Source organism: Physeter macrocephalus, chromosome 4, assembly GCF_002837175.3.
Source record: "Physeter macrocephalus isolate SW-GA chromosome 4, ASM283717v5, whole genome shotgun sequence".
NCBI lineage: Eukaryota > Metazoa > Chordata > Mammalia > Artiodactyla > Physeteridae > Physeter > Physeter macrocephalus.
The window spans coordinates 52,158,769-52,182,365 of NC_041217.1; the positions used below are offsets into that span (position 1 = coordinate 52,158,769).

General features: G+C 36.7%; 1 protein-coding gene across 4 annotated transcripts in view; it reads right to left on the reverse strand.

Annotated features, from left to right (window-relative positions):
* The window catches only part of CNST (consortin, connexin sorting protein), a 136,174-nt gene that overhangs the window by 14,601 nt on the left and 97,976 nt on the right, over positions 1 to 23,597 (reverse strand). For 3 of the 4 annotated variants that reach the window (XM_055084200.1, XM_024133637.3, XM_055084201.1), the window contains 6 exons: positions 22,743 to 22,773; positions 20,634 to 20,720; positions 20,075 to 20,189; positions 17,900 to 17,921; positions 17,627 to 17,723; positions 9,157 to 10,049 (listed from right to left, as the gene is read on the reverse strand). In XM_055084200.1, the coding sequence (XP_054940175.1) occupies positions 9,157 to 10,049; positions 17,627 to 17,723; positions 17,900 to 17,921; positions 20,075 to 20,189; positions 20,634 to 20,720; positions 22,743 to 22,773 (1,245 nt within the window). Of the gene's footprint in view, positions 1 to 2,867; positions 2,989 to 9,156; positions 10,050 to 17,626; positions 17,724 to 17,899; positions 17,922 to 20,074; positions 20,190 to 20,633; positions 20,721 to 22,742; positions 22,774 to 23,597 lie in introns of those variants that run through there. The other variant, XM_055084202.1, reaches the window with a different exon arrangement.

The window sequence follows — 23,597 nt, forward strand, 5'->3', positions numbered from 1 at the left end:
GAGCCCTGACTTCAGACTATACTACAAAGCTGCAGTAATCAAAACAGTATGGTACTGGCACAAAACAGAAATATAGATCAATGGAACAAGATAGATAGCCCAGAGATAAACCCACACACCTATGGTCAACTAATCTATAACAAAGGAGGCAAAGATATACAATAGAGAAAAGACAGTCTCTTCAATAAGTGGTGCTGGAAAAACTGCACAGCTACATGTAAAAGAATGAAATTAGAACACTCCCTAACAGCAAACACAAAACTAATCTCAAAATGGATTAGAGACCTAAATGTAAGACCGGACACTATAAAACTCTTAGAGGAAAGCACAGGAAGAACACTCTTTGACATAAATCACAGCAAGATCTTTTTTTTTTTTTTTTTTTTTGTGGTACGTGGACCTCTCACTGTTGCGGCCGCTCCCGTTGCGGAGCACAGGCTCCAGATGCGCAGGCCCAGCGGCCATGGCTCACGGGCCCAGCCGCTCTGCGGCACGTGGGATCCCCCCGGACCGGGGCGCGAACCCGGTTCCCCTGCATCGGCAGGCGGACGCGCAACCACTGCGCCACCAGGGAGGCCCGCAAGATCTTTTTTGATCCACCTCTGGTGGTTCAAATGGGACCTAATGAAACTTAAAAGCTTTTGCAAAGCAAAGGACACCATAAACAAGATGAAAAGACAAACCTCAGAATGGGAGAAAATATTTGCAAATGAATCAATGGACAAAAGGTTAATCTCCAAAATATATAAACAGCTCATGCAGCTCAATATTAAAAAAACAAACAACCCAATCCAAAAATGGGCAGAAGACCTAAATAGACATTTCTCCAAAGAAGCCAGACAGATGGCCAAGGAGCTCATGAAAAGCTCTCAACATCACTAATTATTAGAGAAATGCAAATCAAAACTATAATGAGGTATCACCTCACACCGGTCAGAATGGCCATCATCAAAAAATCTACAAACAATAAATGCGGGAGAGGGTGTGGAGAAAAGGGAACCCTCTTGCACTGTTGGTGGGAATGTAAGTTGATACAGCCACTGTGGAGAACAGTATGGTGGTTCCTTAAAAAACTAAAAATAGAACTACCATATGACCCAGCAATCCCACTACTGGGCAGAGACCCTGAGAAAACCATAATTCAAAAAGAGTCATGTACCACAATGTTCACTGCAGCTCTATTTACAATAGCCAAGAAGCAACCTAAGTGTCCATCGACAGATGAATGGCTAAAGAAGATGTGGCACATATATACAATGGAATATTACTCAGCCATAAGAAGGAACAAAATTGAGTTATTTGTAGTGAGGTGGATGGACCTAGAGACTGTCCTACAGAGTGAAGTAAGTCAGAAAGAGAAAAACAAATACAGTATGTTAACACATATATATGGAATCTAAAGAAAAAAAAAAGGTTCTGAAGAAACTAGGGGCAGGACAGGAATAAGGACGCAGACGTAGAGAATGGACTTGAGGACATGAGGAGGGGAAGGGTAAGCAGCGACAAAGTGAGAGAGTAGAACTGACACATATACACTACCAAGTGTAAAATAGATAGCTAGTGGGAAGCAGCCGCATAGCACAGGGTAATCAGCTCGGTGCTTTGTGACCACCTAGAGGGGTGGGATAGGGAAGGTGGGAGGGAGACGCAACAGGGAGGGGATATGGGGATATATGTACATGTATAGCTGATTCACTTTGTTATAAAGCAGAAACTAACACACCATTGTAAAGCCATTATACTCTAATAAAAGTGTTAAAATAAATAAATAAAAAGGAAAAAAGTTTTTTAAAATAAAAATATGAGTTTTATAATGTACCTAAGTTTCTAGATTAGGTACTATCTCATGTTTTTGTAACTAGCTTTTATTTGCTTAAAGGGACAATTTAATAAGTATAAAATAGGAAAAGAAATGGTAAGAATATCAAGATACCATCCCACTTTTTAACCCCCAGTAAATCATTCAGATAGGTAGATTCTAAAACAAAACAGAACTCCTGATTCTCTTCCTCTCAAAACTGCTCCTTACCACCATACCTCATATCTAATCCATTAGCAAATCCTTTTAGTTCTCCCTTCAAAAATATATCTTCACCACATCCATCACTACTGAGTCCTTCATTATATCTCATCTGAATAATTGCAATAACTGGATTGGTTGCCTTTCTTTGGCCCCTACCTGCATTTTGCTAGTCTCCATAGAGCAGGCAGGAAACAAATCAAGTCACATCTTCTGTTCAAAATCCATTTCAAACTTCTACCACCATTTAAATGTAATTCCAGTTCCTTACCCTGGTCTATGAGGCCCTAAAGGAAGTAGTTCCAGCTTGCCTTCTCCACCTGAACTTCCTACTGTTCTTCTCCTGTTCACTGTGCTCCAGATGTGCTGGCCCTCCCGCTGGTCCTCCCATTGCCTTCCCCTACACCCTGGTTAACAGAGCTTGTTCCTCCATCCTACCCACCACTTCAGTCTCTCTACACCCCTTCACCCTGCTGAGATTTCTTCAGAGCCACTACCAATATATGAAACTGTACTGTTTGTTTTTATGTGAACTCATTTATTATGTGTCCCTCCCTCTGAAGAGTAAGTGTGACGAGAGCAGGTACTTGATCTGTGTTCACTGGTGCCTCCTTAGTTTCTACAATACAGTAGGTGCTCAAGAAATGTGCCAAAGAGCAAATGAATATATAGATGAGCAGTTTATATAAAGACAGCACCTAGCCTATACTTATTTGAATAACATAGCTATTTCCCTTAAAATAATCAAATCTGTCCTTAAAGGTAATTTATTTTTCTAAGTGAACTAGGTCAAAAAAAAAAAAAAAAGAAAAGAAAAGAAAAAAGGGGGAGGCGGGGAGGAAGGCTTACTGTGTATAGGTGGCTGTGTTGGCTCTGTAGAGAATTCAGGAAGGTATTCAACAAGATCCCTGCCCTTAAGGAGTCTGCAATTTAGTGTCCAATGCAATGCGCCCACGCATGCGTGTGTCCTATAATAACAAGGGAATATTACAGGTAGACAGGACTTTAGGAGGAATGGTGTTCAAGCCCCTCCCTCATTATGGACTTCAGTGATCAAGAAATAAGGGCAGCAGCTAGCATTTATTGAGTACTGACCATGGCAGGCACTGTGCCTGGCACTCTATGTGCTAAAAAGTCACGAACTAGATCTTGAGGGTTGAGAAGAAATAATATGTGGAAAAGAGTTCATCACCTGAGACAGAAGGTAAAGATCAGAGGTGACAATATGTGAGGTGTATCTGGAAGGCAGCAGGGAGGCCAGGCTGACCACAGTATAGGTTAAGAACAAAGGAATGGTAGGAGATGGTGTTGGAAAGGTAAAGTGGGCCAGATTACCAACTGTCCTGAATAACAAGCCACTTAGTACAGCCTTTATCCTGGAGCCAAATGGAGTCGTGGGAAGAGACTGACAAGCAAAAATTATTTTATAGCAGAGGTTTAAATGAACAGTCTATGTGTTAGACCCAGACCCTCAGGTGTTTTTGGTTTCATCTACAGTATTTCAAAAAGCTATTCAGCCTTCTAGACAAGGCATGGGAACATTCTATTCTCCCTATCACCTACAACTAAGTCATTTCATCTACTACTATTGTCTGACTGGCCCCTTTGGGTATCAGTTTGAGACCCTAAGTTTATACAGTGCTAATGTAAGACCATTTGGAGAGGGAAACGAGGAATGGGGAAACTTATTAAGTAGCTATTGCAAAAGTCCAGGAAGAGGCAGTAAAGATGTAAATTGAAAGAATGATTTAAATGGAAAAGAAAAGGAGCTGGGTGCAAGAGACATGACAAATAAGAGAAGCATTAATTAATTAGAAAATTTAGAGGGCAGGAGGAAAAAGAAAGGCAAAGACCAGACCATCTGGCACAAAGAAAAGATAGGTAATCCCTGGATAATCCTTTGGGGTTCATTTAGACACTTACATAAGTCCTGGGTCAAACATTTTCCATGAACCCTCTTATGTTATTGGAAGACGATATTTCCTCTTCTGTGAGGAAGCCGGACTTCCCCTGCTCCCCTTAAAAGAGCCATTCAAGAACACCATGATTGCTGTTTCTAAGACCCTCCTTTGTCCAAGATCCAAAGAACAGCTATATGATTTCATAAAATCCTACTGCTTAGTCCCAGCCTCCCATCTTAACTTGTTAAGAGAATCCCACAGTGGCTAGTCTTAATGTAACTTAACTTTCCTGATCTTGGCCAAGAGACAGAGATGACTATTGCACAGAAGTCACTTAGGTTAGACAGCTTCTCTGAAGACAAACTCAAAACCAATTTTGGGCTCTCATCTTTCTCCCCATCAGAAAGTTCTAGGTTATGTCCTCCCCTATTTTGTTTCTTGTGAGACAGGTAGACCTGAAGATATCTAAGTAATTGTTGCCAATAAAGACAGAGGGGCAGGGAACATATTTTGCCCTCTTTCAGATTGAAAGCTTTTTAAAGACCCAAGCAGTAGTAAAGTGGCTTCTTCTCCAGCTATCACATTCGGATATTATTTCTAAAAACAAAAATCACTTGAATCTGAAGCATTTAAAATAGTTTTCTGAACATATGACATCTCTGCAAACAGATTACACACACATATGTTAAATGAAGAAAAATGAATGGTTTATTTCTATATGGCACATCATGTTGCTAAAATCTGCTCACAAAGGGACCTCTGAATTACATACTATGACTATTTTCAATGTGAATAGATTACTTTTTGTAAAATTTACCCAATACTTGACGTGTTACTTATTTAGAAAACAAAACAACTCCTTCACCCCCACACATGTAACAAACAGCCTACTGTACGCTGAGTGGACTTTTTTTTTTTTTTTTATGGTATGCGGGCCTCCCTCTGCTGTGGCCTCTCCCGTTGCGGAGGACAGGCTCCAGACGCGCAGGCTCAGCGGCCATGGCTCACGGGCCCAGCCGCTCCGAGGCATGTGGGATCCTCCCAGACCGGGGCGCGAACCCGGTTCCCCTGCATCGGCAAGAGGACGCGCAACCGCTGCGCCACCAGGGAAGCCCTGAGTGTACTTTTATTAGCAATATGAGGTTGGATCCTAATGCCAACTTGAACTTGTATAGCATATTTCCTCTCTAAGGTTTTGATGCTAGGAACAGCTAAAGAGTTTAAAGAGAAGATGATGCAACCCTCCCAGGTTCCAGAACACAGCAAGTCAATGATTTGTTAGCATTACTAGGTTCCTGGGTAAAAGGGGTTTGTATTCTGACATTAAAATAATGTCAGTGGGCTTCCCTGGTGGCGCAGTGGTTGAGAGTCCGCCTGCCGATACAGGAGACACGGGTTCGTGCCCCGGTCCGGGAGGATCCCACATGCCGCGGAGCGGCTGGGACCGTGAGCCATGGCCGCTGAGCCTGCGCGTCCGGAGCCTGTGCCCCGCAGGGGGAGAGGCCACAGCAGTGAGAGGCCCGCGTATCGCAAAAAAAAAAAAAAATAATAATAATAATGTCAGTATATTATAGGTATTGGGACAAAATTTCATCTTTTTCTAAAAACTGGGATACTCAAATTCAGCAAACAGGTAACACTTGCCACCAGACAACTGTTAGACTGAGGCTTCATACATACAGCATCCTTCTCTGAATTTTTAATCACTGCAACTGTAATATCATGGCACCCACACAGAAGTCACTCATGAAAATTACTTAATGAGGTGATAAATAAGTGAATCTCTCTAACTTGCTGACACTCCACATATGGTAAACTTTTTTTCTTAAAAAAATCTATGAAATGGGGACTTCCCTGGTGGCACAGTGGTTAAGAATCCGCCTGCCAATGCAGGGGACACGGGTTCGAGCTCTGGTCCGGGAAGATCCCACATGCCGTGGAGCAACTAAGCCCGTGCGCCACAACTACTGAGCCTGCGTGCCACAACTACTGAAGCCCACGCTCCTAGAGCCCGTGCTCCGCAACAAGAGAAGCCACTGCAATGAGAAGCCCGCGCACTGCAATAGAGAAGCCTGTGCGCAGCAACAAAGACCCAACCCAGCCATAAACAAATAAATAAATAAAATATTAAAAAAACAAAAATCTATGAAATGAGCATAAATGTTTTTGATGCTGTTTTAAAACAGTAGAGATTATACTTTTGATGACAGTATGTCACCTTTTTTACATAAGAAAGAACACCAATGCTTCAGATATTAAGCTATCGTTTTACTCAGCAAAATTACTCTGGTTTTGGAAAAGCTTCCAAACCTAGAGAAGTTTCATTTAGACGTCTCCTTTTTTTTTTTTTTGGCCGTGCCATGCAGCATGTGGGATCTTAGTTCCCCGACTAGGGATCTAACCCGTGCCCCCTGAAGTGGAAGCCTGGAGTTTTAACCACTGGACTGGCAGGGACGTCCCCCACATGTCTCTATATTAATGAATTAAATTTTCAGTTCTCTATGAGATTTTATATAAATACTTCATTTTATGTGATGAAACTAATTGTTTTAAAAAAACACAACAGACACTTCCACCGTGCTGGTAATGGTTATCAAGGCCAAGTTCCACTGAAGCCAGAGCTGAGCAATGCAGAAGTGACAAGAAAATTAAAGCAGAGATACAAGAAAAAAGGGGAAAACTGGCAATGAGAGAACGTACTATTATATTCTACCATACACACAGTGGTAGAAAGAGTGAAAAGCAGTAAGGAAATCTGTAAGGGGCAGAGTCACTGACAGGAAGAAATGATAGATTTCGGAGAGAAGGACTCAGTATAGCACAGTGATGTGGAGGAAAGCAGGCTCACAAGCCTCAGTGGTTCCTGAGGGCAGGAAAAATATTCGTGAACATTATTTAGTTATTAAGAAATTATGTTCTGTATCCTATATTCACAAAAGTATGGGAAAAAGTGGCAGCAGAGAGTCCCCAAATGCCAAGAACTTCATCTGATTCCTCACTTATCCTCAGCACCTGACACATGAAGATATCCCTAATACAATTACACTGAAAGCATGAAATAAACAGTGTTTGGATTAAAAAGAAGTTTGTACTTATAAGCAAACCCACTATTACCTGGACATTTTATTTAGCTCAAAACTTCATTCTTAGGGTACTAAGGAAGTAGTAAGCATAGTGATTTCCAGTTTTGAAATTTTAAAAACTTTTCCTGACACAGGCAGATTTTATTAAAGGTATATTTTTCAGAACGGAGAAGGAAGTACTCAGAAACAATCTGTTTAGCATTATCATAGGAAAGTGAACTAGTTTTGTTAGTCATATGTAGCTTTTGGGGTTTTTAAACAGTATAACTTAATAGACCAATAGATTTTTAGGAAAGGGGACCATCATGTATAAAAAGTAACTTCACAGGAAAGACAACTTTAAAATGTACATACATATAATTTCCACCTCTAGCTAGGTGTTATCTACAGGAAAAATCGACATTACGAGTTTGAGGAAGGACTATTCCATTTAGTTGTAGTACAATGTTAATTTAACAGTAATTCCCCACCACAAATGTCCTTTAAGGCAGGGAGACTCAACAGGAGTACTCTGGTCCTTCTTCACAGTTTATACTTAAAAAAGTAAAATTAGACCATACAAGGTCAGCTTGATTCAACTTGAAAATAAGCAGTCAGATAATGGTAACTTTTTGGTATTAAAGCTAGATTTGAATATAGTTGTGACTTCTGCTTTGATAATTCCCTGTACCAGAGGTCTGATGAAAATAAACAAGAGAAGGTCCAGTGTTATACTATTAGCTCTATTAAAATTTTTTTTTACTATTCTTAAAAATTATGGTTTAAAAATATGTATATATATATATATATAAAACATAAAATTGTCATTTAAACCATTTTTAGGTGTACTATTCAGTGGCATTAATTACATTCATAATGTTGTATAACCACCACCAAAACTATTTCTAAAAGTTTCATCACCCCAAACAGAAACTCTGTACTCATTAAGCACTACTAAATAATTTTAAGAAAAAATTAAGAAGAAAAGTCAGTTTATAGAGGATTGACTATAAATGGCAATAAAAAGATCTAGTTAAAATAAACAAAAGAATGACTATTTTATCTAATTTTGTCAAGAAAAAATTAAGAATAAAAATCATAGTTGATGGAGAATTGACTATAAATAGCAATAAAGGAAGCTAGTCATGTAACAGTAATCATCTTAGAAAGCTTTCACAGGGTTCCATTTTCATATGTATTCTGTTGTCTATTTTGTCTTTGTTACATTTCCATTTTCTACTTGATGGGTTTTTTTTTCCAGTGATAATGCAGAATTAGAAAACAATGGATATAAATTAAATTAAAAGCTTACTTGGAAAAAAATATAAGATGAAGAAGAAGAAAAGTAGTTAGCATCCTAATTCTCAGAGAAGTAAACAGAATTAGAGAGTTAGATAGTAACTCCATAAGGCTGATAACTGGTGGAGTCAGTATTTGAACTAAAGCTCTCCAGACTCTGCTCTTTCCACTATGTCAGGCTGCCTTCCTGAGGCGCCATAGTTTTGGTATGGCTTTCCACCCCCGCCGAACTTTAAAAAATTGTATTATCAAACAAAGGAGGATGGTCATCTTGATATTCTCTCCTGCCCCCTTTTCTGGTTTTTGACTAGCTTAATTACTGTTTAGAGAAACTTTAAAACTTTGAATTATTTGTAATATTTGACTTAGTCAAGTAGTAAGTATTAAGTTTGTTCAAACCTAGAGCTTATAAATCCATTCAGTATCTCCTACTCTTATTGTATTTTAAAATGTTTCCTTCATTCTGTTATACTGTTTTAAAGAATTTTAAAATACATTAATAATAAGAAGAAACAGTGAGTATATATTTTATCTTCTAGATGTATGAGAAGAAAAATAAGATTTCCTTACAAGAATGTAACGAATCTTATCTTGTTAATAATTCCCAGGACTGCCAAATAAAAATCATAAGAATAGGAAAAATGAGGTACATAATGCTTACTATACTGTAGGCATGCAATATAATTTTTGAGGTATAAACATCATGATTATACATAATGATTAAAAATTTATGTTAACTAAATTTCCCCCTCATGTTTCAGGCCAGGGAAAATTTACAAAAACAAGGCAATATTTAGCATATATGTGCTTTCAAATTTCATCTTTTTAATCGTATTTTATATTAAATCATATTTATATTAAATCTCAAATTTACCTCTGCAATCTCTATCCTTTTTGCAAGATCATCGAGAGAAAGACAGCTTTCATCAGAAGGCAGATTCTCCTGTATACTATAGGATTCTTCTTCAGGAGAAAGATCTTGAAGGAGATCAGGGTCTTCCTCTTGGTAATCTTCATATGAAAGGGAATCTTCAGTATCTTTTAAGCATCCTTCTAAAAGGCTGTTCAAATAGTCTTCTGTTTCCTTACTGACATGTTCGTGTTTATCTCCCTGTTCCTCTGGGGCCATATACACCTCTGGAAGCACTGTACTTAAATTAGATACTCGATTATTCTCACAAAGTACACTCTCAGAGCCCTCTGAGTCAGTCTGCCCCTGTGGTGATTTTCCATCACTGTCTGTAAGATCAGGTTGCTGCAGCTCATTTAATTCATTGTTCTCAAGTTGGTCTGTGGGCAACGCCTCAGAAGCATCCTGAAGTAGCAACTGGAGTTCCTTTCTTCGCGTCTGTGAGTATTTACCCTCAGAAATCAACGCAGGAGGTATATGGTCGGAGCCTGGTAAAATCAATGGCTCTATCACTGACTCGCTGGAAACCTTAGAGTCCTTAGCAATGCTCTCTATTTCAGCCACATCTTGGCTGGCCTCTGACTGAGTCAGCTGCAAGCGGCTGTCATCCTCACAAGCATTCCCTGAAGAGAGTAGCCCAGACCTGCTCCCTGCCGACTCCAAGGGCAGGGCGTGGAGCTCCAGTGTGGCTTCAGCGCTGCAGAGAGGCTCCTCCGTGTGGCCCTTCCCTGCAGTTACCGGAAGGCTCAGGGGATCTGCCTGCCTGTCCATCTGATTACAGCAGGGACTGCTCTCCCGGGTCTCTTTTTTATGTTGGCTTTCTTTTCCTGATTCCATGCCAAGACAAGTTTCACTCTCTAAAAACGAAGGAAAACAAGCTGTTTTAAGATTCAAAACAGAACTTTGTACAGGAGGGAAGAGAAAGGACATGAATATGTGGGACACAATGATATTCTAAACCTCTGAAATGGAAATTCTACCTGATGGATAATAGTGTCTTTAGGTAGAGGAAACATCCTAAACATTTAGTAAGTAATCCTTTAGATATGAAAATTAACAGAGATTTTTCAAAAACATGTTAAAATATGAATATATAATTTAGTCTTCATTATAATTGAAAAACTCATTTTTTCAAAGGTTTAGAAGATATTCTTCTGAGCTTTATTGGCTGTGTATATTTAAACTAATATTTTAAAGTGTAGAAAAATTATTTTCAGTGTATTTAAGACATGGTATATTAAATAAATATTTTTACATGATGAACCATAGTAATACATAATTTAAAGTATAAGAAAAACAATACTGGTTCTGATCTATTAAGACTAAACCAAGGAACATAAGTCTGTTCTGTTCAAATTTATTTAAGCATAATATCCTTAATAATAACATCCTTAATTAATGTGTTAGAAAATTACTTTAACTTCCTAAAGGGAGGCAGTCAAAGGTAGTGGTACAAAGCATAAGTCTTGGTACCAGGCAGAAATGGGTTTGGAATTTTAATATTTCTTTCAATTTCTATTTTAAATAAAACAATTTAAAATATTTTTCTTTCACTTTAAAACTAAACCATTAAAAACTTTCACAAAATATATACTGAATGCATAAACTAGTAGATAAGAGAGAAGCTTGCTCATGATTCAGTTTTTGGTCGATTAAGCATTCCTAACTACCACAGGAGTTTTGACTTTTTCTTTTGTCCTATATTGTTTAATTTATACAAATCATGGGCCAAAGGTTAAAATCAAGGATGAAATATGGTGATGATTATATTCTACCTGGTTTTTCATTTATTGGTACTTTAATAATTACCAGTTGGCAATGGTAGCACATACCATACCAAAGAAAAGGCAGAACTTAAATGCCATCTTCTGGTTTCAGAGAATCAGGGATGGAGTCTGGCCACCTCAACTCTGCACTGCTGAACTTATTAGAGCTCGTATTACCTCCCCCAACACCTTAACTTGAACATCAGATGAGAAGAGGACAAGGAAAAATAGGTCTCTTTTGGGGAGAGTACAGCATTCTTTGTCTTGTCCCACCCCAAGGAATCATTCAAAGTTTGGAAGACTGCAAAAAAAAAAAAAACACATGGACATTTTAATTCCCATTAGGTTGTCTGCTTCACCACTGAGCTTGCTGGTCTGCCTCTCTGTTAAGATGTGGGACATCAGAGCAAAGAGGGCCCCTGCCAGATGGAAAGGGGGCCAAGCTCTCCTCCACAAGTTCCCAGTACCCAAAGGTTCAGAAGACGGCCCTCAAAACACATCCATAGAATTCAGAGAGTAAATAGCATAAACACAGGGCGGAGAGGGCCCCACATCAGAGGAACGGGATGTGCTGTCTCTAGCTGAGGGCCAGTTACCTAAAGGACCACAGATGTCTAGGAGAGCAACTTGGAAGTAAGTGCCTCCTCAGTCGGTCCTGCCGGAGCCACCACATGTCCCCATAGCCTGGATTCCGTCCTATGCACTAGTCTAGCTAGCTTCACCAGAGAGCAGACCATGCTCCCAGCCCCTGCAGAGCTAGTGGACAGAGAAAAGCTTTGAATAAAATGAGATTTAAGTGTTATGGTAAAGTTTGGAATTGAAAACGACTAAGTCATAAAGAATCAAAATGAGACTATTTAATAGCTATAAGTGACTGAAAAGTTAGAGAATCAGCCTGAGATGCCATTACATGAGTAGAAAGTGATGTGGCTGACTAGTTACTTAGACAAAATACAATCATTTTAAGTACTGTTTCTAATGAAGCAAGATACCATTTAAGTGGTGTGTAATAAAGACTACGCATAGGTACAATGTATTACTTATAAAATACTGGCCTGAAAACATTTGCTTCATTCCACTATTAGAAACAATATAAAATATGAAAAAAAGTAGTAATTTAAGATGCAAAGGGCAAGAGTTTCAGACTAGATCAGGAGAGTAGCTATAGTTTGTTTGATGCCATATAAAATCTAAGTGATATTTTTAATACATATTCAGTCTCCAAATCAGACATAATATATGCTATTTTATAATTTGTTGTATCAAATCATGCTTTGGGGGAAAAACTTACAACATGTCTTTACAGGTAATGAAAAACAGTCTGCTGCCTTACCCTCCCATCTGTCTGATTCCTGCTCTCTAGGGGCAGCCACTTTTCAATTCCTTTAGCTGTTTCCTCTCATATTTACTCTCCATTTCTAGATAAGACTTACATTGTTATTTATTGACTTTTCAGTTTTAGAGACCACCTACTGACTTCCTACTATGGAAGAGAGTTAGTTTTCATGGTTCCTTTCCCCAACAAAGATGTTTTCTTTCTCCTCCTCTAGCTGCCATTACAATTCAACACAATTCTGGGGCAAAGCAATATTCAAATGTTTATGTTACTATGGCTTTGTAAATATTATTCACAACTGACCCACACTATATACTCTGATACATCTTCCTTTCTCATTTATGCTTTGTTTTCCTTGGTGTTGATAACTGCCTCATTACTTCATTAAAAAAAAAACAAACTTTACCTATGCATCTTCAAACTCTGACAGATATACAACTACAGCATATGTACCAACAGGTACCATCAGTTTTAAAACATATCCTTCTTGAGTCCCTGACCTGCAACTCCTCTCCAGGGCTGCTACACAGGTATCATCCTGGAATTTCCTTTCCCAGTGATCCTAGGAATTCATTTTGGCTCTATTTTGGAAACCTTGTTTTCTCTGAATCCCAGGTCTTCCTCTTTGTTTATTCTCTCTTAGTAGAACATTTCCTAAGAAAAGGTACATGGAAGGTAAACTTTCTAAGATTATTCACATCTGAAAGTCTTTACTTCTTCACCCCTGACTAAAACTTTGGTTGGGTAACGTTTTCTAGGTTACAAAACATTCTCTCTCGCAATTTTGAAGGCACTGCTGTATTGTGTCTAGCTTCCAACAGGCCTCCGATTCGGTAGAAGGGAAATATAAAGGTCTAAATGCTTCTTGTACAGACTTTTAGCCCAACCTTAAACCCTGAAATTTAGAGGTACCCTCTGTGCTTCCAATTCCCAAACATTCCCAAGCAGAAATCAACCTTTTCCCTGTAGACACTTAGTTTTTGGCTTTCTCTGGTATGTTAAGCCAGGTGTCACCCATCTATCTGCTTTTCAGCTTCCAAAATTTTCTGGATGTCATATCTGCTGCTGGTTCCTTGCCAGTTCTGTCCTTCTGGCTTTCTGCCTTTAAGGATCCCCTTCAGATATTTTAATAGTGTTCCCCCCAAAAAAGTGGAAGTAAATGTTTGATCCACTATGTTTAACCAAAAATATTTTCTGAATTTTCTACAAGTATGTATCATAGTATAAAACTTATTGTTAATGTTTCTGTTAATATTAACATGAATTTCTGTTAATTGGCTCTCCTGAACCCAAAGATCTAGTGAGGTAAGTTTACTAATCCCTATTGCATTGACTTAAGATGTACTAAAAAAAAAAATTCTACTCTGATGAAATAAAAATGGAATAAAAGCTGAGTGTATGAAAGATACTTAATAATACCAAATTAAAGAGGTAGTTCTAAAATGAGAAGTTAGACTTAAACCTAAGTTCTAACACATGTTCTACAAATGCATATACCTTTGCGTTACTCTCTCATCTCCCATTCCCCCATGAATTCTCTTTAGGGAAAAATCCCCTATACAATACATGATGTGAGACTAAAGCATTCGTGAATTAACACATTTCTTATATTTTCTGAGTATCTCATTAATTATCATCAGGTTAAAAACATCTGAGTGATATCAGGCTTGAAAAAGAAATTTTCATTGTTAATATCTATTTTAGCAGATGGAAAGAAATGTGCCTAAATTAAATCTGAACTGTTGGTAATAGTATAAATTAGTACAACTTCTACAGAGGCTAATTCAAAACTAAAAATGTACACACTCAGTCATCAGGGGAAAGCAAGTTAAAATCACAGTGACATTCATATCCACTAAAATGACTTAAAAAAAAAAGACTGACAACATTACATGTCAGCAAGGATGTGGAACACCTGGAATTCTCATATATTGCTGGTGGGGTATAAAATAGGACAACAGCGTTGGAGAACTATTTGACAGTTTCTTAGAAAGCTAAACGTATACCTTCCCTGTGACCCAATGACTCCACCCTCAGTTCTTTACCCAAGAGAAATAAAAACATGTATCTACAAATAAACTTCCTACCGTTTTATTCATGATATCTCCAACTTGGAAACAACCCAAATATCTATCAACAGGTATATGGATAAACAAACTGTGGTACAGTGAAAAAGTGGAATACTACTCAGCAATGAAAGGAAATGAATTAATGATACATACAACAATATGGGCGACTCTCAAAAAAGAAAGGATGCTGAGCAATTCTACTTATATTACATTCTAAAACAGGGAAAACCCACTGATAATAAGAGAAAGCCCTGGGTTGCCTGGGACTGGAGGTGGGAGGGACTGAGTGTAAGAGGGCTGGGAGAAAGATTTTGGAGTGATGAATATGTTCCATATCTTGACTGGGGTAGTAGTTACATGAGTGTATACAGTTGTCAAATCTCATCAAATTATACACTTAAAATGGGTACATTTTATTGTATGGAAATTGTACTTCAATAAAGTTGATTAAAAAATGGGAAGGGGGCTTCCCTGGTGGCGCGGTGGTTGGGAGCCCGCCTGCCGATGCAGGGGACACGGGTTCGTGCCCCGGTCCGGGAGGATCCCACATGCCGCGGAGCGGCTGGGCCCGTGAGCCATGGCCGCTGGGCCTGCGCGTCCGGAGCCTGTGCTCCGCAGCGGGAGAGGCCACGGCAGTGAGAGGCCTGCGTACCGGAGGGAAAAAAAAAAAAAAAAAAAAAAGGGAAGGGAATGATAAATAGAAAACTCAGGATAATGGTTACCTCAGGAATGGAGTGAAGCAGGTGATGGGATAGAGAGGAACACAAAGGTAGCTGTAACAGAACTGACAATTTAGTCCCTCGTTGGGTACAAGGTTCACAGGTCTTCATTTTTCTATCTATTGCTAAAATGTATGTATGCTTCATATTATTTTTACATATAAAATATTACTTAATAAAAATGAATTAAAATATAAATTAATAAAAACGCATGGGCTTCAGGGTCAGAAAAATAGGGTTTAGCTTTGTGTTCTAATTAGTTCTGTTCTGGAATAAGTCACTTACCTTCCTTGAGTTTCTTAAAATGATTTAGCCTACCTTAAATTGGTTGTTAGGAGGAAAAGATGAGATAATATACATAAAAGTATTTTGAAAATATAAAATACTACATAAATTACTTGAAGACTTTAATAATGGTAGATTAATTAGAAAAGGAGCAATGAATAACACATAGAGAACATTAATGGAATACTAGTAGTAGGGGGTAGTGATAACATGAGGAGGAAGTGGTGGAGGAAGAGTAATGAGAGCAGTGAGCACATATTTTTCTTACCTTGTGCCAGGTACTGTTCTAAACTTTAATGAAATTACTAATTTAATCCTCATAAGAATCCTATGAGGTAAGAACTATTAATGTCCACCTTTTGGAGCTGAGGAAAGGGAGGGACAGAGAAATTAGGCAACTTGCTTATGGTCACACAACTTTTTTTTTTTTGGCTGCACCGTGTGGCATGCAGGATCTTAGTTCCCCAACCAGGGATGGAACCCATGTGCCCTGCATTGGGAGCACGGAGTCTTAACCACTAGACCACCAGGGAAGTCCCTTAGGGTCACACAACTTTAAGTGGCGGAGAGAGGATTCAAACCAGACAAGTTTGGTTCCAGAAACAATGTCTTTAACCACCACACACACAAAAAAGCAAGTTACTTATTATATAAGGACCTTAAGACCAAGATATGTAGAGAGAAAGAAAAGGGAAAGTCTATACTGTAGAACATGTAAGACATTAGAAATAAGGAATATGGGGTAAAACAAGGACAATATATTAAATACAAATCATTTAAAGTAATATTTTCATATTTCTCTTTGTCTCATATTCTTTCTTACACTTCTATGTATTTATTCATAGAATAACCAATCTGAGTAGGCTCATTATGAGAGATTTGACATTTTTCTTTAAAAGATATTATTTTATCAGACTTGGCAAGATTTCTTTCTCCGGAATTTAGTCCACACCCTCCCCATAAAATGGCTATTAATGAAATGTCTGCAGTGTGAAAGTCTTTGAAAATCCACATAACTTACTTAGCAGAAGTATGCTGCAATTTAATTAGAAACCAAAAGACCCAGGTTGTAGTTGTGAATCAAAGCACTAAGCAAGTGGCTTAAACGTGGTATCTCAGTTTCCTGTCTGTGCCACCTATCTCGCAGTAGAGGCCAAGCTAGAAGTAGTGCCAAGCTAGTGCTGGGCAGTGTCAGACTCAAACAATCAGCATGTAATAACAGCCTTCTTCCCAATGCTCACAGCAAAGAGACACATTCACATCCAAACTAGGTGACTATTTTGTGACTTTTTCCCCTAAGATTTTTATGAAGCTCATTGTATTCTGATTTCCAAAATAAAAATGACTGGAAAAAAGAGACAGGAAGAACAGAGTATAGTAGGATTGACCTAAGGCAACCCAAATTTGCCTCATAAGGGAAGGTGGGATAAAGTAAGATTTTGGGGGAAAAAAAGTAAAGAGAAAAAAGCAAGTGAAATTGCAGGCATCATCGTCGTCATCTTACCTCTTCAGGCAACTCAAGTCAAAAGACCTGATGTTGCCTGTTTACTATCAGGGCTCTCAGGCCCAGGAACATAAAGCCCAGGAATATAAATTAGTACTAAAATCATAAACAAGGAAAAATAAATGCCCTAAAACATACTTATTTATCTTTATTTTCTAAAGTTTTTATAACGGACATACATTACTACTGTAAGAAAAAAAATTTCTAGAAATCTTTAACTTTTGACATAAGACACAGTGCTATAAAATATACTATGAATGCTATAGAAATATATATGTACAAATTAAAGTATACCATATGTTAGTCAAAAAAAAAAGGAAGAGAATAAATTACTATAGATAAACTATAAGGATTCAGAGCTTATCTGGATAATATCTAGATTTACAGAAAAAATTTCTGATAGTTTGTACAAAAATTGATTTTTTTTTAACAGAAAGGGATGTCTGAATACACTAAAACCAATTCTATTTCAGAGCTTATTTGTACAATCTTGTCATATTCTGTTAGACACATATAACCACCTACTGAAAACATGAAATAATTTTATGTTTTTATAAGAATTCAGATTTTATCATTCCTACTACTAGATATCTAAAAATAGAATTACACAATGTAAAAAAGTCTTGCTTTGCTATTTGTGTAGGAGAGGTATACGCAAAAAAACTCCTTCACAGCAACTCAGATTAACACTTGTAGAATATTTATTACAAGAGGCAGGCATATCTCTTATATCCCACTGTAATTTAAAAACATACCCGGCTCTTTGGCTGTAGCTCCTCTTTCCTTTGGATCTTCAGATACTATTAACTGAGTAAAGTATTTCCTTCCCAGGGACTTCTGTACAGCTGCTATCTAAAAAGTTTTTTAAAAAGAAGAAGAAGAAAAAAAAAAACTTTGGAGGAAACTATTACATTAAATTAGAAAGCTGAAAATAATTTGAGAAAGGTTTCATTATTTTCTAAAACAGTCCATACAACAAACATGACACAATATTTTTCCTATAGACATTTTCAAAGAAAATCTCTTACCTTATGTTTGGATAAAAGAGGACTGTAGAAAAAAAGAGAGAAAAAAAAGAATTAAAAAAAAAATTACAGTAGCAATATGCTTCCAAACAAATGCCACTGAAAGGGCTGTAAAAAAAAAAAATAGAGCTTCTCTGGATTCTAATATTAGCACAGAACATTTCCACTGCTGAAACATTACCACTGGTTCACATAGTTCAAAGTGCAGCTATCTCATGTGTTAATCTCCTTAGATGGCCAATAACTAATGAAAACCTCCATAGACGCTATAAATACTGAGATTACTGAGATTCGGGGGGGAAAATGTCAACCTTTTGCTAATAATGTATTTCAAGAGCATTTCACAGATATTATTAAAATTTTAGTTTTTGTCATTATAGTCTAAAATTATGGTAGAAGATAATTTTATATGCATTACCCACAGAAAAAGATAACAAAAGTAATCTTTAAATATTATATTTTAGGAAATACCCAAGATAAAAGAATGCATATATTCACCAAAAAGCATACACAAAAATGTTCACAGCCATTTTATTCATACAATTCAAAAACTGGAAACAAACCAAATGTCTATTAACAATATAATGGATAAATAAATTGCTGCACAGTCATATAATGAATCCACACAGCAGTAAAGCAGAGCAAGTTACTATAACATGCAACAATATGTAACACCAACATAACCATGGGCAAAAGAAGCTAGATACAAAAATCAACTCTGTGTGATTACATTTATATTAAATTATAGAACAGGCAAATACACTGTTATAGAACTCAGACAGTAGTTACTTTGGGGGATGGGTACTGACTTTGTACACAAATTAGGGAGCTTTCTGAGGGGCTGGACTGTCCTGTATCTTGGTCAGACTGGTAGTTACACTATGTATCTGTACATGTACAAGTTCATCAAGCTGGGTACTTTAATGTATGTATAACTCAAAAATATTTTTTATATTAAAAATTTTAGGAGTATAATTTTGGGAAATTATCAAATTTAAAGCATAAAAATTTGGGGTTTTGTTTACTATACTATCCACCGTTCATTAGCCAGAAATTCTCTAGTGATCTGAAGCAATGTGACTAGCTTTTAAATTATATGTTGGCAAGTTACCTTATATTTAAAAAGAGAAAAAAAAAAAGAAAAAAAAGTCATGTTCATATTAGGTTCAATAAATATTTGTTTTTAAATAATTAAAACATTTGTAACACATTAAAAAATTATTAGTTCCATGGGAAGGGCAGAAAAAGTGTCTATATTGAAATTTTGAAAGTAAGAAAACAATCTCCTTTATCTATTTTAAAAGATTCCATTGTTTAAAACCTCTACAAAGTCAAAAGTTAACCTATTTAACTCACTAAGAAATTAGGTTATAATGCAAAATCCATAAAAATACTGTTTCAAAGGTTCAAACTAACACAAGAAAACTGTACATCCCAGAAATCTGTACTAGTTTAATCACTATCATGTTTAACTCACTAAGAAATTAGGTTATAATGCAAAATCCATAAAAATACTGTTTCAAAGGTTCAAACTGACTAACACAAGAAAACTGTACATCCCAGAAATCTGTACTAGTTTAATCACTATCATGTCCCCTCACCTTTAAAATTCTGAGTCTTCAAATAATGAATTAAAAAATATATTTAAGTGCTTTATTACTATATTCAGTTAAAAAAATTCAACTCTTTGATACAAATCAAACAACTTAAAATTATCTGGTAAATGGAGTTTTCCTTCTACAGTATTTTGGTTAAATACCATAGTGCATTTGCTTTCCAGTATTAGACTACTCTTAAAAATGTGTTTTTACTATAACATAGAAACATTGACAAACATACCAACATTGAAAAAAAATTATAATAAAAAATCCTAACACAAATTTTTCCATTTGAATCACCTAATCTCTTAATCAAAAAGTAATCTAAATTAGAAGTTACATTTAAACATTTCTAATTAGAAGGTGCTTTGAATTTTGTAAAGTAGACCTTTCGCTGAGTTTAGTGTAAGAAACAGATAAAAGCTGAGAAAGGAACCTAATCATTTTATAACTTTTAATTTCTCCAGTTGAAAGCATTAACAAAACAAAGAAATGAATCTTGTATTTCATATATTCAATGCTACAGTGCTTCTTCAATATTCTATTCCAACTCATTGTAAACAAATACTGAAGTACTTACTCTTGATGTGTTGTACAAAATTTAGCAAGCCGTTCAAAATCCTCACCATTAAATCCTTTTTCCGAATTCCTTAAAGATGTAACTGTATGTGGTTGTACAGTTTTCCATTTTGTTTCTAAATTTAAAATATTTGTTAGTCACTGGCTGTTACAAAACATGTTTAGGACTGAAAAAATAGTTAACTGGCACCACTGATAAAGATCATCATGCAAAAGTATCTTCTCAACCCCAAAGTTAACACAGAAATAGCTAAGTGATTACTTTTCATTCTAAGTAAATATTATCCCAAAGACTAAATTAGCCAATAGGGCATACAAAGGGATCAGAAGAAATGCAAACAGTTGCAAGTGTTCTTTTCTTGGCACTGATATGAAGAACAAAATACAAAGAGAAAAATTTTCTTACAATGACATAAACTTGTGGTAAAAATGCTACTTTCTTTGCAAGATTAACTTGACTAGAAACGTCTATTTCCTAAAACTAGGTCAAATATGTTAACTTTCTAGAGAGCAACTTGTTAGATTATTGATAATTCCACATTCTGTTAGTCTGTACTCACCCCACTGTTCTTGAATGGCAGAAAGATTTGCGAGCAATTGCTCATGATACAGTCGTTCGAGCTGAATGAATTTCATTGCTTTCTCATCTGAATAGAAAATTTGAGGAAAATAGAAATCCAGCCTAAAGAATAATGTCCTATATCAGTTGATAAATTTGAAGCTTACCAAAAAATGAGAGGACTCTAAATACTTTTATTTTTATTTTATTTATTTATTTTTTTTGTGTGGTATGCGGGCCTCCCTCTGTTGTGGCCTCTCCCGTTGCGGAGCACAGGCTCCGGACGCACAGGCTCATTGGCCATGGCTCACGGGCCCAGCCGCTCCGCGACATGTGGGATCCTCCCAGACCGGGGCACGAACCCGGTTCCCCTGCATCGGCAGGCGGACGCGCAACCACTGCGCCACCAGGGAAGCCCTAAATACTTTCAAATTTAAACAAAACTTAAGTAAGGTTTCTTGGTTTTGAAGTAGGTAAATTTTAATGTAGCATATCATGCAGTAGCTACCTGGGTTCTATTCTATCAGCAAACAGTAGAAACAAAAAGAAAGTTTTAACGTTCAAGGAATGCCTGCTTGCTAATAATATCTCTAGGAGAGTCAATTAAATATAATTTAATTAGAAATAGGACCCATGTGGAATCCTGTAATCTAAGTGTTTCCCCCCCCGCTTTTTTTTTCTCTCCTTAAATTATCTTCTGTCAAGCAACTATGTTACCCTCTAGTCAAACGTTTGTTTCTGATTTCAACTGCCTGTGATCCTTTACTTATTTCTCACTGAACACTTAAAAAAAAAAAAAAATTAACTTGCCACAGTGATTTTCATCATTATGTGCTTCTATTTTTTGGTAGGTTTTCTTATAAACTGTGGCCTTCTCCATCTGTATCACACATTTAGCATCATATGAGTCATAATAAATTGTCCAACTGTCTACCTTCCTTTGGGCCATGTTCTAAATGTTGACCCAGAAAGAAGGAAGAGAAAAAACTCCCTGTTTTAGCTTTTTGTCCTTCCCATGATCACTCAGAGGTTTAATTCTCTCTCTGATTTGTAGTCTTAAAGATATGCCAGGAATCATAAAATAGGCCAGGGAGAAGCAGAGACAATTCCATTTTCCTCTGTGCATGGCTTAAAAGTATACCAATGTTTCTCAAACTTTACTGAACATAAATATTAACTGAAAATCTTGCTAATATAGAGATTCATGGGTCTGATCCTCAGAAGCTCTGATTCTAAGGCCCATGAATTTTCATTTCTAAGAAGCTCTCAGGGATGCTGATGCTGATCTGCACTGCACTACATCTTACTCATTATTTGGGTAGTTCTAGCTTCCTTTCCATAAGAATTTGATTTCCTGCCTACTTAGAAATGAACTGCCACTGTCTGAAGTTTCCTTTAGTAGTTTACTTGACAGGGTTCAGGATGATAACTGCTTATCCCTCAATCTGTGGTGAAAGTCAATAAGGTTAGGAGGAAAAAGAAATCACACAAATGGGGAAATAGAGATACTTAGGATACAATCTTTCTAGAGTATATATTGGGCCATCTTTGAAAAACAATTTCAAATGAGGAAAATTTTAAAGCCAAGGGAATAAATCTTTCCCATACAAAAGTTAACATGCAGTCTCCTTTGAGAACATTTATTCTATTACTAGTGAAGAACTCAATCTTCCCTTTACTGATATATAGCTACACTAAGACAGTTATGAGATTTACTATGTATAATACGCTTGACAGACTCTAACATAAGAATATTACTTGACTTGTACTTCTGTTTAATTCAAAAGAAAAAAATTCAATGGTTTTTTTTTTTTTTTTTTTTTTGTGGCAACATGCTTTCCCCCCTCCCCCCAACACACAAATGTTTACATTTTGGTAAAATTAGGGCTTGTTCATGGTAGGTCAAATTTGGGTGGTTCTAGAGAATTTTCTGGAGTGACAAATTCCCTACATCTTGTTTTCTGAGATGGTTACATTGGTGCATACAACAATTAAAACCCAGTGAAAACAACAGATTATACATTTCATTGTATGTAAATCTCAGTTTTTAAAAACAGGGCAGTTCTCTAAGAAATCTGTGAATTTCTTCTTGTAATTAAGAAAAGGATACAGTCCTCCTCCTGGAAATAGGACTCTGCTATCTGTTAAAAACAAATAAAAAACAGAGGAAATTAAATTAACATTTGGATGAAAAGACAAATTTAGAAGAAACCAAGACCTTGAAATTCTCAAAGTCTTTGATATTGAACTAAGAAAACTCTTATTTAACTACATTCACCAGTTCAGAAAAAATCTGACTGTAGGCACAGGACACATTTCTGAAGTCACTTATCTCAAGAAAAGCAAACATAGACATTCTTTGGTCCATATACAATCTCATTCTTCCTACTCTATTTCAAGTCAAAGCAAACATCACTGATTCATTAGAGTTTAGAAGTAAGAACTCTAAACAATGAGGGAAATGCTACTGAGGCTTATAAAAGTATAATATGAGTGAAAGGATGACTATCATAAATTAAAAAGTTGAAATATGTCATGTCACATGAAATCTTAAAACCTATTCATTTCATTTCTGTTTCACAAACTACCTCATGGGACACTGATTTTTCATTCTCTTTTGATATTTCAGAAAAGGACAGACCAAGTGCTAATAGCTGAGCAATGATGTTTGGAATATACACAAAGCGCTGCACAGTATAAAGGGCACTGGATGGGAGGGTGGGGTCCAGAGACTCATGATCTGGACCCAGTTGAGGCTTATCACTGAGCAGATTCATTCTAGGGCACCTTTAAATTTAAAAATTCTTTGATTCTAAAAACTTTGGGATCTTTTGTTTAGATCTTTATTTAGATATAGCATCTATAAATAGAATAGTAAAACAGAAAGTATTCACTGAGAAATATTTGCATAAATTGACTACTGTCATATTTAAAATATTTCACTAAGTACTTTACACTTTCAAAC